General features: G+C 39.6%; 2 protein-coding genes across 2 annotated transcripts; one reads left to right on the top strand and one right to left on the bottom strand.

Annotated features, from left to right (window-relative positions):
* On the bottom strand, nucleotides 1–3,063 carry hddc3 (HD domain containing 3). Its single transcript, XM_034572476.1, has 4 exons — nucleotides 2,918–3,063; nucleotides 1,046–1,101; nucleotides 457–697; nucleotides 1–226 (listed from the first exon to the last, which is right to left on the bottom strand). The coding sequence occupies exons 1-4, from the start codon at nucleotides 3,027–3,029 to the stop codon at nucleotides 93–95; spliced, it is 543 nt and encodes a 180-aa protein (XP_034428367.1). The 5' UTR covers nucleotides 3,030–3,063; the 3' UTR covers nucleotides 1–92.
* Nucleotides 3,064–3,242: 179 nt separating this feature from the next.
* Nucleotides 3,243–10,842, top strand: vps33b (VPS33B late endosome and lysosome associated). The gene is made up of 24 exons (XM_034572365.1): nucleotides 3,243–3,393; nucleotides 3,427–3,574; nucleotides 4,104–4,184; nucleotides 4,274–4,335; nucleotides 4,440–4,489; nucleotides 5,056–5,123; nucleotides 5,419–5,464; nucleotides 5,564–5,658; nucleotides 6,427–6,531; nucleotides 6,620–6,710; nucleotides 6,793–6,870; nucleotides 7,076–7,149; nucleotides 7,222–7,308; nucleotides 7,388–7,478; nucleotides 7,715–7,789; nucleotides 7,895–7,959; nucleotides 8,049–8,103; nucleotides 8,193–8,239; nucleotides 8,719–8,851; nucleotides 8,977–9,050; nucleotides 9,175–9,276; nucleotides 9,563–9,638; nucleotides 10,003–10,122; nucleotides 10,493–10,842. Exons 2-24 carry the CDS (start codon nucleotides 3,479–3,481, stop codon nucleotides 10,570–10,572), a joined length of 1,851 nt encoding a protein of 616 aa, XP_034428256.1. The 5' UTR covers nucleotides 3,243–3,393; nucleotides 3,427–3,478; the 3' UTR covers nucleotides 10,573–10,842.
* The last annotated feature ends 496 nt before the right edge of the window (nucleotides 10,843–11,338 follow it).

The following is an 11,338-nucleotide window of genomic DNA, read 5'->3' as shown; positions in this document are numbered from 1 at the left end:
ATACAACTAATAAATAAGAAATTAAGATTTATTTCCATTTTTTTAATTAATGAAGTTTGAATGTATTTGGGAGGGAATTGTTCAGTTTTCAGTCAGGTTGTTGAGACTCGTCTGTGTGTGAACAGCTCGTCCAGCTTCTCCTCCAGAACCGAGCTTGTCCCTCTCAGGCCTTTAACCACTTCTGAGGACCAATCAAAATACTCCTGCACCCGCGCCGCTGTCCAACCTACACACACGCACACGCACACACACACACACACACACACAGGGATAGGGTAACTAAGTACACTGTGAAGGACTGGTACTTTTACAGACAGTATATTTTTCAGATGTGTGAAGCTTTTTCTTCTCTTTTTGTTTTATTCACGTTACACTGAATCAATATTTTTGTCGTCATGAATTGTAGTGAAGCTCTTTAAAAACAACAGAACAGCATAGTAGCAGTGACGTGCTGACCGACAGGTGTGCAGCGGTTCAGGTCCCTCAGGTTGTACAGTTTATCAGCCAGTTTGACCAGTTTGGCCTGACGACTGCAATGAGCCGCGTGTTCCACCTGCAGACGCTTCCTCTCCTGTTTGGGTAGACTCTTGTCGTCAGTCACCTCCTGGACGATATGAGCCACGGTCGATCCAAACTTGTTCTCGAGCTCGGCGTGCGTGGTGTCAGTGTCCTCCACGGTGTCATGAAGCAGAGCAGCCTGCGGGCGGGACATGTACAGTACAGTGACTAAGGCCCTATTCACACCTGCTCTTAACATCTGTCCTGAGAGATCTGATCGTGGTCAGCGTGTTCACTTCCTGCTCTTTATGCAAATAATCTTTAATGTTTTTACAAAGTTTAGTTTACAGATGTGTCTAATGACAATGTGTGTGTGTGTGTGTGTGTGTGTCAGCAGTGGGTGAGAGAGGAATGAATGAATTCTTCTACTGAATGAATTCTTCCACATTCTTCTACTGTGTGAACAGTAGAAGAATGTGGCCACATGTTTGTCAGACACCCTCAGGACAGATGTTGTACCAGGTCTGGAGTCCGAGTAACAACATACCTGCAAAACCTCAACGTCTGTGATGCCTCCTTCATGGCTCAGGATTCTTGCTACTCCTTAAAGTACACACACACACACAGTATAGTAAAGTCATCACTACAAACACAGTCTGAATCAAACTCATATTAAAGGTTAAGTTTTCCTTTGATGAAGAACAGTGAGTCTCCTGATTCACAAGGATCATTTCAAATCTGATTTTAACATCTACACATTTTTATATCTGGAGTTTAGTTCAGTCTGAGTTTATCTCACGACTCAATCATAAGATGTAACTTTATACACAGTGTATGGTCAGAACAGTGAACTTAAAGGTTAACGATCATAAGATGTAACTTTATACACAGTGTATGGTCAGAACAGTGAACTTAAAGGTTAACGATCATAAGATGTAACTTTATACACAGTGTATGGTCAGAACAGTGAACTTAAAGGTTAACGATCATAAGATGTAACTTTATACACAGTGTATGGTCAGAACAGTGAACTTAAAGGTTAACTATCATAAGATGTAACTTTATACACAGTGTATGGTCAGAACAGTGAACTTAAAGGTTAACGATCATAAGATGTAACTTTATACACAGTCTATGGTCAGAACAGTGAACTTAAAGGTTAACGATCATAAGATGTAACTTTATACACAGTGTATGGTCAGAACAGTGAACTTAAAGGTTAACGATCATAAGATGTAACTTTATACACAGTCTATGGTCAGAACAGTGAACTTAAAGGTTAACTATCATAAGATGTAACTTTATACACAGTCTATGGTCAGAACAGTGAACTTAAAGGTTAATGATCATAAGATGTAACTTTATACACAGTCTATGGTCAGAACAGTGAACTTAAAGGTTAACGATCATAAGATGTAACTTTATACACAGTGTATGGTCAGAACAGTGAACTTAAAGGTTAACGATCATAAGATGTAACTTTATACACAGTGTATGGTCAGAACAGTGAACTTAAAGGTTAACGATCATAAGATGTAACTTTATACACAGTGTATGGTCAGAACAGTGAACTTAAAGGTTAACGATCATAAGATGTAACTTTATACACAGTGTATGGTCAGAACAGTGAACTTAAAGGTTAACGATCATAAGATGTAACTTTATACACAGTGTATGGTCAGAACAGTGAACTTAAAGGTTAATGATCATAAGATGTAACTTTATACACAGTGTATGGTCAGAACAGTGAACTTAAAGGTTAACGATCATAAGATGTAACTTTATACACAGTGTATGGTCAGAACAGTGAACTTAAAGGTTAACGATCATAAGATGTAACTTTATACACAGTCTATGGTCAGAACAGTGAACTTAAAGGTTAACGATCATAAGATGTAACTTTATACACAGTGTATGGTCAGAACAGTGAACTTAAAGGTTAATGATCATAAGATGTAACTTTATACACAGTGTATGGTCAGAACAGTGAACTTAAAGGTTAACGATCATAAGATGTAACTTTATACACAGTGTATGGTCAGAACAGTGAACTTAAAGGTTAATGATCATAAGATGTAACTTTATACACAGTGTATGGTCAGAACAGTGAACTTAAAGGTTAATGATCATAAGATGTAACTTTATACACAGTGTATGGTCAGAACAGTGAACTTAAAGGTTAACGATCATAAGATGTAACTTTATACACAGTCTATGGTCAGAACAGTGAACTTAAAGGTTAACGATCATAAGATGTAACTTTATACACAGTCTATGGTCAGAACAGTGAACTTAAAGGTTAACGATCATAAGATGTAACTCTATGAAGTCGGTGGATCCAACATGGCAGATGTTGTTTCCGCGGGGACACGGACGGATGACCGAGCCGCACCTGAAGTCACGGCGGTAGAGGACGTACCGATGGGATGGTTGATATACGGAGTTTCATCCGCATCTTTACGTCGCTGGTTGCGATGTTTCTCTGCAGAGAAATGAACCGTCTCCAGCAGCAGGAGCGCGTCTGAACTCATGGTGAAGAATCAACTCACAGGAAGTAACCACTGCGTCAACTGTCGCACCAACGGAAGTAGAGGGTCCATTGGTTTGAAGAGTCCGGGGGGAAACAGCTGTGTTTAGCTCCAGAAGCTGCTAGCTGCCCAGCTGATGTGTCAGATATTCTCTGGGTTGGATTCGGGTCAGATTAGGGTCAGATTAGGGTCAGATTAGTGAGTGAGGTTAGGCTCCAGTCCTTTGTTTTATTAGATATTATCATTTCATGTCGGTGTCAGCACTTTGACACTGATCTGTGAGAATCGCTGTGTTTTTAGCCAACCAGCTAATCGAGCCACCAGGTTTCTGTTGTTTCGAGTCTCTCATGTGACAGTTTCCCTCAGTGGTTCGAGGACTGGAGGACTCGAGGACTGGAGGACTGGAGGACTGGAGGAGTGACCCCCCCCCCGGGTCCCTGCTGTGGCCCAGGATGGCGCACTGTGGCCGGAAAGACTCTCCGGAGCTGCCGGACTTCTCTCTGCTGAAGAGGCTGGCCCGAGATCAGCTGATCTACCTGCTGGAGCAGGTGAGCTCCACTCACACACCTGCTGTAAAACGTCCTCTTTAAATAATAGACATGTTCACACCTCTTTAGATATTATAGACACTCCACCTCTCTGAAGGTGACGTTATCAAGCTGCTCTTTTATTCTGTCAGAAATACATTAGTGTCACAGCTTCAATTTTCAAACATGTAAAGAACCAATTAGCCACAGCTGTTTGTAATGTTCCCTTATGATATGATATGATATGATGTTATATTTAATTATATTATATAGTAAACGTGTCTGTTTGTGATGTTCTGTTCTCATATTATATGATATGATATTATATCATATTATATTATATTATATTATTTTATATGATATGATATTATATTATATGATATGATATGATATTACATTATATTTAATTATATTATATAGTAAACGTGTTCTGTTCTCATATTATATGATATCATATATTGCACATAAATGTTTCTACTCAATAACATTTAAACAGAGAATCGTCTTGCTGTACAATAGATTTCGTCCTCACTGTCTCGTTGTCTCTCAGCTGCCGGGGAAGAAGGACCTGTTCATAGAGTCTGACTTGATGAGCCCACTGGATCGTATTGCTAATGTTTCAACACTGAAGGTGCAAGTCAGCTTTTTCATGTTGACATGAGAGAAACAACTGTGCTGCCTCAGAGGCTTATTCTAACAGTTGGTCTGGTTTTATTTCAGCAACATGAGGTCGACAAACTCTACAAAGTGGAATATAAACCTATTGTCAGCATCTCAGATCAGTGAGTACACACACACACACACACACACACACACACACACACACACACACACACACACACACACGATGATGTGACTGCCTGACAATGTGACGTTTCTCTCTCAGACTCTGTTTTCTGATCCGGCCAAGAATACAAACTGTAAAGTGGATCTGTGGTAAGTTGAGTCAGATGTTTTCTTTTTTAAATGTTTTAGACTTTTTCTAATGTCTGAAAAATGAGATGAAATTGAATGAAATTATAGCAAAAAGGTGGAGAGATGTATATATGGCCAACAAAGAAAACTATCACAGGAGAAAATGTAAAATTCTAACTTGTCAGCTGTAAGTGCAACTTATTACATCAGCATTGTTTTTTATGAATGGTTAGTTTCTTTGTTCAGGTTTAGTTCATCTATGAGGAGTAAAGTTAACATAACCCAGTGTTGAGTTCATCACCAAAACATTCTTAAATGTCATTTTATCAGATCTCAGTGAATCTCAGTAACCTGTTTTAAGTGTCAGCTGAAACGTGACGTGTTGAGTTATTGAACTGTCCTGTTGCCACTGACTCTGTCTTACTCTTATTCTGTTATTCTATGATCTCACGCTTCCTGCTGTAAAGAGTTGTATTTAGGAAACTCTGACACAAACCCACTGCTGCTTCTGCTCCGATCCTGAAGCTGCGATGCTAAGTGTTTATCATTAGGAGTCCGTAGTGGAAACCTTGTGTTCTTTGTTCCAGATGTGGCCAATGCAGACAAAGCTGCAGGAAGATTCAGAAGATACAAGATCATCTTCACCCCTCAGAAGGTATTTCCTGCTCTGCTGCTGTGATTGGTTTTGAATTAGGTTCTTGATATTTATATATGGAGCGACCGTGGCTTAGGTGGTAGAGCGAATCATCCACTAACCAGAAGGTCAGCCGTTCGATACCAATCTCCCCCAGTCCGTGTGCCGAAGTGTCCTTGGGCAAGATATTGAACCGTGAATTGCCTCTGATTGCTGTGCCGGCGTACGATTGATGTATGATAGAGGGAGTGCTGCACATACATGCTCTGATAGAAGATTCACCATATTTACCTGCCAACCATCTTGTGTCATCCAGTTCTTTGCGTGTGAGGCGGTGCTGGAGGAGCAGGGGCTTTTTGGTGGTGAGAACCTTTGTGTCTTCACATTTAGTTTGAGTAGCAATGATCAGTCTTAATGAAAAGTTCAGTAAAGTTGTTAAACTTGTTTTTTTCGTTTTGCAGATGTGACCATTGACGAATGGGCGTTCTACCTTCTTCCACTTGACGATGACATCATCAGTCTGGAGCTGCCAGAATTCTTTCGAGACAACTTCCTGGTAAAGACAGAATCTGAAAAAGAACTGACTTGATTTGTTGATCCTCCTAAAGCTGAAGCTGGAGGTGTTTTCAGTTAGTCCGTTCGTCCATCTATCCGCCCCACTCTTGAGAATGTGTCCGGAACGAAGTGAGGCAATTTCTTCTAATTTTGTGCAAAGGCCACTTTGAATCGAGGATGAACTGATTACATCTTAATGGTCAAAGCTCAAAGGTCACGTTACCTCATAAAACATTGCACCTTTTGGTCTTGCGAACGTAATTATCTCAGGAACACCTTGAGTGAATTTCCTAGATTCTGCAGAAACGTTCACTGAGACTGATTTAGAAGGTCGAGGGTTGCTGTGATTTCACAAAACATTTTTTGGCCTCTTGGACGGGATATCAAGATTTCTCTGTCTTGATGTTCACTTTGACTGAAAGTAAAACTGTATAAAAGTGTCTGTACAAGCAGACTGCAGTGAGACGCAGTCAGACAACAATTTGTGACCATTCAGCAGCTAAAGAGCCACAGATTTGACCTCGGGAGTAAAACAAAAAAAACAAAGCTAAAACAGAGCAACTGCAATTTGTAAAGTAATAGTTTCAACCCAGTACCAGTTAATATGAATGAACAGGTGAATACTGTTCATTCATAGTTAAACTGTTTTTAACTGCTTATTGATATTTTTACCTCCAAAAATATTGGAGGTAAAATTTTTACCTCCAAAAATAACTGTATACTTGTGTTTTTGTAGCGTGTAGTTTGTAAATGATCAAACTTTCCACAGGCAGGGGACCAGCGCTGGGTGAGGACCGCCGCCAGCGCTCTGCACCTCCTTCACTCTGTCTACGGCCCTTTCTCAAAGATCTACGGGATTGGAAGATGTTCCAAGGTGTGGTATGATCACAGACTAACAGGTTATCTAAAGATAATGTTCTGATGAAGGATTGCACCCTCATGGATTGTGTCTCTGGTGCCAGATGACGTACGAGTTGTGGAGGGAGCAGGTAGAAGAGGGAGAAACAAAAGCCTGTCAGGCGGAAATAGGAAAAGTTTTTCTTATCGACAGAGGTAAGAAGCTACGTATCGTTTCCCCAGTGGACATCGTACCGTGTAGTTCTTCATTATCTAACGTCATCATTGTGTTTTGCAGATGTGGACCTTGTCACTCCTCTGTGCTCTCAAGTTGTCTACGAAGGACTCGTGGATGATATATTTAGAATCAAATGTGGTGGGATAAAAATAATTAATAATTTTACTCCTTTAACTTATTTTCAAAAACAGATTTTACAGTCTTTAACCTTTTTTTAACCTCCTTTATTTTGTTGTTTTGTGCTATTTGATTTTATGTCGGTTTAATTTAGTGTCTGTTGTTTTCAACATCTCTCTACAGTGTGTGAGATGTGCTTTATGCATAAAACTGCCTTGCTTTGCAGGATGTGTGGAGTTTGGAGCTGATGTTACTTCCTCTGACAAAAGTTTGAAGGTCATGCTGAACTCTCAGGATAAGGTACGAGCGACACTGGATCACATCTCTGATCATGTTGATCATGATGATTAAAAGTTCTCTGAACCCGCGTAGGTCTTCAATGAAATCAGAAACGAGCATTTCTCCAACGTCTTTGGTTTTCTAAGTCAGAAGGCCAGAAATCTCCAGACTGCATATGATGTGAGTAAATGTTCCTTCCCCTCATCAGACTTTGTGGCTCAACTGAGGTAACTGACTCTTAGTCTTCCTTCTTCTACAGAAGCGTCGGGGGATGGACATAAAGCAGATGAAAACGTTTGTGTCAGAAGAGTTAAAAGGTTTAAAACAGGAGCATCGACTGCTAAGCCTGCGTGAGTATGACTTCTACTGTACATGTGTACTTCTACTGTGTTACATCATTTTACTGTACATGTGTACTTCTACTGTGTTACATCCTTTTACTGTACATGTGTACTTCTACTGTGTTACATCATTTTACTGTACATGTGTACTTCTACTGTGTTACATCATTTTACTGTACATGTGTACCTGTACTGTGTGATGTATTTTAAAGCTGCAGTGCTGAAGTGCACCTTCTCTCTTCCAGACATCGGTGCGAGTGAATCAATCATGAAGAAAAAGACAAAGCAGGATTTCCAGGAGCTGTTGAAAACAGAACACTGTAAGAATACACTCAGAGTTTAGTTAAACGTGTTCATGATCATTATTCTCACAATAAATTATTTGTTCGGTTTTATTTTTGTTTATTCCTTGTTTTCTCTTCCAGCTATACTTGAAGGATTTGAAATCCGTGACTGTATTTCTTTCATAGAGGAGCATATCAACAGACAGGTGCTTTTACTTAAATACAGAGTTGTAAACAGGTCAAAAAATAACTTTAACAATATTTTAGTAAACCTTATTTATTTCATTTTTTAAAGGTCTCCATGATAGAAAGTCTCAGGCTGCTTTGTCTTCTGTCCATCACAGAAAATGGTGAGTTTTCTTTTGATAAACAAAAACCAAATATAAATGTAATTATTTTCATGTTGTGTTGATAACTGTGAGATGTTATTTTCTCTCAGGACTCCTGCCAAAAGATTACCGCTCGTTAAAATCACAGTATCTACAGGTGAGCCTCAATAAGAGAAGCTGCTGCCAAATGTTTGGAAAGTCACTAAAAATGTTTGACTTTCTGATGGCCGCCCTAAATGACATTAGCGTGTGTTGGCCTGCTCCTGAGCAAGTTAAGTAAATACAGGAAAAAAGTTCTCCTTAGAACAAGAAAAGTGAATCAACCCTCAGTTGAAAAATATTTCCCAGCAAATGATTTCTTTCTTTAACATTTGATAAAAACGACAGTGCCCAGCTGTTTTTTCTACCACTTCTGTTTTCAGTCGATGGAATGAGTTTTTTACGGAGAGCCACAGACAGGATAGAGTCAGATGTCAGAGAGGCAGATTAACTCATCGTCTGTTTTGGTCTTTTTATTCATTGACAAAGAGAAAATGATAGAATATGGCCGTATGCTTTAAACCTACCCTCATGTTAACGTGGCCCCCATTTCAGGAGCCTCCTTTGTGTAACGTTGTGTCTGCTTGACATCATCAGAGCTATGGAGTGGACCACCTGCTCACATTTGCCAACCTGAGGCAGTCGGGGCTGCTGGTGGAGCAGCAGCCGGGGGAAACACTGACCGTCATGGAGAGCAAAGTGGGTAAACTGGTCAACGACAAAGCTGCAGGTGAAACGGCTTCTTCCTCATCACAGTCACTGTATCTCTGGCTACTGGATATGACTGAATGATTTTGTGTAAGTCTCCTGATCCTCATCATTATTGCCTTTTTTTTAAATGATTTTTTTTCCCAGGAAAGCTGACTGACGCCTTCTCCTCTCTGGCAAAGAAGAGTAATTTCAGAGCCTTGAGCAAAAAGCTGAACCTGGTAAAGTATTGTCCACTTTACTAGTTTTACTCCCAAGAATCTTAATTCATACCACTGACGTTTTGTGTTGAACATACTGTAAATATACGAGATTAGAAACTGGATTCTCATATTTTGTGTGAAGGTGCCCAAGTCAGATGAAGAATATGACCTGCGTGTTCCACGAGACATGGCTTACATCTTCAGCGGAGCCTACGTCCCTATGAGCTGCAAACTCATTGAGCAGGTGATTGAATCAGCAGAATGATCTGAGCTGTGGCTCAGGAGGTTGAGAGGGTCGTCCACTAACCAGAAGGTCATTGGTTTGAACTCCGGCTCCTCCAGTCTGCTTCAGAATTGTTGTGCTGACAGTGTATGAATGGTGTGTGTGATAGAAAAAGCACTGTGGCCAATAAGACTGGAAAACCCCATTTCACCATGTACTAACTGAGACAATAACATGAGGAAAGTGTGTGTAATGTGTTGTCATATGTATGTCATTGTAATGCTGTCTCCTCATGTGTGTTGTGTAGGTGCTGGAGCGAGATGGATGGACGGGGCTCGAAGAAGTCACCAGGCTGCTGAATGGACATGACTTTTCTGTTACAGGTTCAGTCACTAGGAGAAATGAGTCAAGTTGATGGAGATATTAATAATGAATCATTTTAAAATCTGTTGAAGTTACGATACTGACACAAACCTGCCTCTCGTTGTTACGTTTTCAGCACTTTATGTCAAATTTAGACACATTTGGGCTGTAAAGGAAAAATGAATTAAGAAGAAAATAGTCATAGCTTGCATCACTCGGTGTAGTTACACACATACAAGGATTTAGTCACCAGGTCAGTGCAGAAGGATTTAATGTATTATCTGATATGACCCGATTTCTCTGGGAAACCTCGATGCAAACGAACAGCAGGACTAAAGCTAAGTGTTTGAATTAATGAGTGATGGAGGTTTTCTGTCTCAACAGGTAGCAACGGAGCTGATTTAAGAGCAAAGAATGATGCTCAGCGCATCGTGCTGGTCATGTTCCTCGGAGGCTGCACCTTCTCTGAGATTTCAGCCTTACGCTTCCTCGGCAGAGAGAGAGGTAAACGTGACCCTCTGTTCTTCAAGTGTCAACCGGTCATCTAGATTCCTCTCAGAGTGCGACTAATATATTACTTTTATCAACCTGTCACACATATAGGTATTGATGTATATGATGACCAATATGCAGCCGTATGAAAACTTTTTAAAAGAACATAAAGGAGAGAAAGGAGCATTTAAAGGTTATTTAGTGAAAATACAGCGTCAGGTGAACATAAACCATTAAACTCTCCACTACAAATGGACCAACAACCTACAGTGTGTATGATGATAATAATATAAAAATACAGACTGATATATCCACAAACTTGTGCTGCTCTTGTTGCTTTGGGTGACTCATTTTAAGTAAAAACATTGTTTTCTGGTTTCAGGTTATAAATTCATTGTGGTAACAACGGCGATCACAAACAGTTCGAGGCTAATTGAAGCTTTGCTCGACAACCATGTGTGAGACGTGTCAGCCCATCATGACGAAGAAACCACACACATGTCTGAGTGAACTCATCATGCTTCATTCCCTCCAGCTCTGACATGACAGGAAGTTTCCTCACGGTCTGATTCCGTCGTCAGAACAACTGTAAAGATGTGTCATGTAAATACAGTGAATGTTTTTAACAAATGTTGAAGCTTTTCCTTTTTGTCTCAATTGCTAAATACATATAACAGATTGGCTTGTTGTTGTGTCATATGTTTAGTATAAAAGACAAAATGTCAATTCCAACACATGTATAAAGAAATATCTCATACATGTTACAGCATTTCTGTTTTCTGAGTTTGTGACAGAGGTGAGCTACTTGTCACAATCTGTCAGAGGTACCTTCAGTAAGTGTTATTACATCACATACATGACACACAGGAATTGTTACATCACACACAGGATTTATTACATGACAAATGACACATACATGATTTATGATATCACACGTGATTTATGACATCACATGACACACGATTTATTACATCACATACATGACACACATTATTTATTAAATTACACACATGATTTATTACATCACATACATGACACACATGATTTATGATATCACATGATTTATTACATGACATAAATGACATGATTTATGACATCACATACATAATTTATTACATCACACATGATTTATTACATCACATACATGACACACAGGAATTGTTACATCACACACAGGATTTATTACATGACAAATGACACATACATGATTTATGATATCACACGTGAT

This window comes from Hippoglossus hippoglossus, chromosome 3 (genome assembly GCF_009819705.1).
Source record: "Hippoglossus hippoglossus isolate fHipHip1 chromosome 3, fHipHip1.pri, whole genome shotgun sequence".
Classification (NCBI taxonomy): domain Eukaryota; kingdom Metazoa; phylum Chordata; class Actinopteri; order Pleuronectiformes; family Pleuronectidae; genus Hippoglossus; species Hippoglossus hippoglossus.
This window is presented reverse-complemented; position numbering and strand designations above follow the sequence as displayed.

Bases quoted from the DNA above. Each gene is read 5' to 3' on its own strand.
- vps33b (XM_034572365.1), top strand. From the start codon at position 3,479: ATGGCGCACTGTGGCCGGAAAGACTCTCCGGAGCTGCCGGACTTCTCT. The intron at 6,532-6,619 runs GTGTGGTATGAT...CTCTGGTGCCAG, and splicing joins GGATTGGAAGATGTTCCAAG to ATGACGTACGAGTTGTGGAG. The intron at 9,639-10,002 runs GTTCAGTCACTA...CTGTCTCAACAG, and splicing joins ACATGACTTTTCTGTTACAG to GTAGCAACGGAGCTGATTTA.
- hddc3 (XM_034572476.1), bottom strand. From the start codon at position 3,029: ATGAGTTCAGACGCGCTCCTGCTGCTGGAGACGGTTCATTTCTCTGCA. The intron at 698-1,045 runs GTATGTTGTTAC...TCCCGCCCGCAG, and splicing joins CAGACGTTGAGGTTTTGCAG to GCTGCTCTGCTTCATGACAC. The intron at 227-456 runs GTCAGCACGTCA...GCGTGTGTGTAG, and splicing joins GAACCGCTGCACACCTGTCG to GTTGGACAGCGGCGCGGGTG.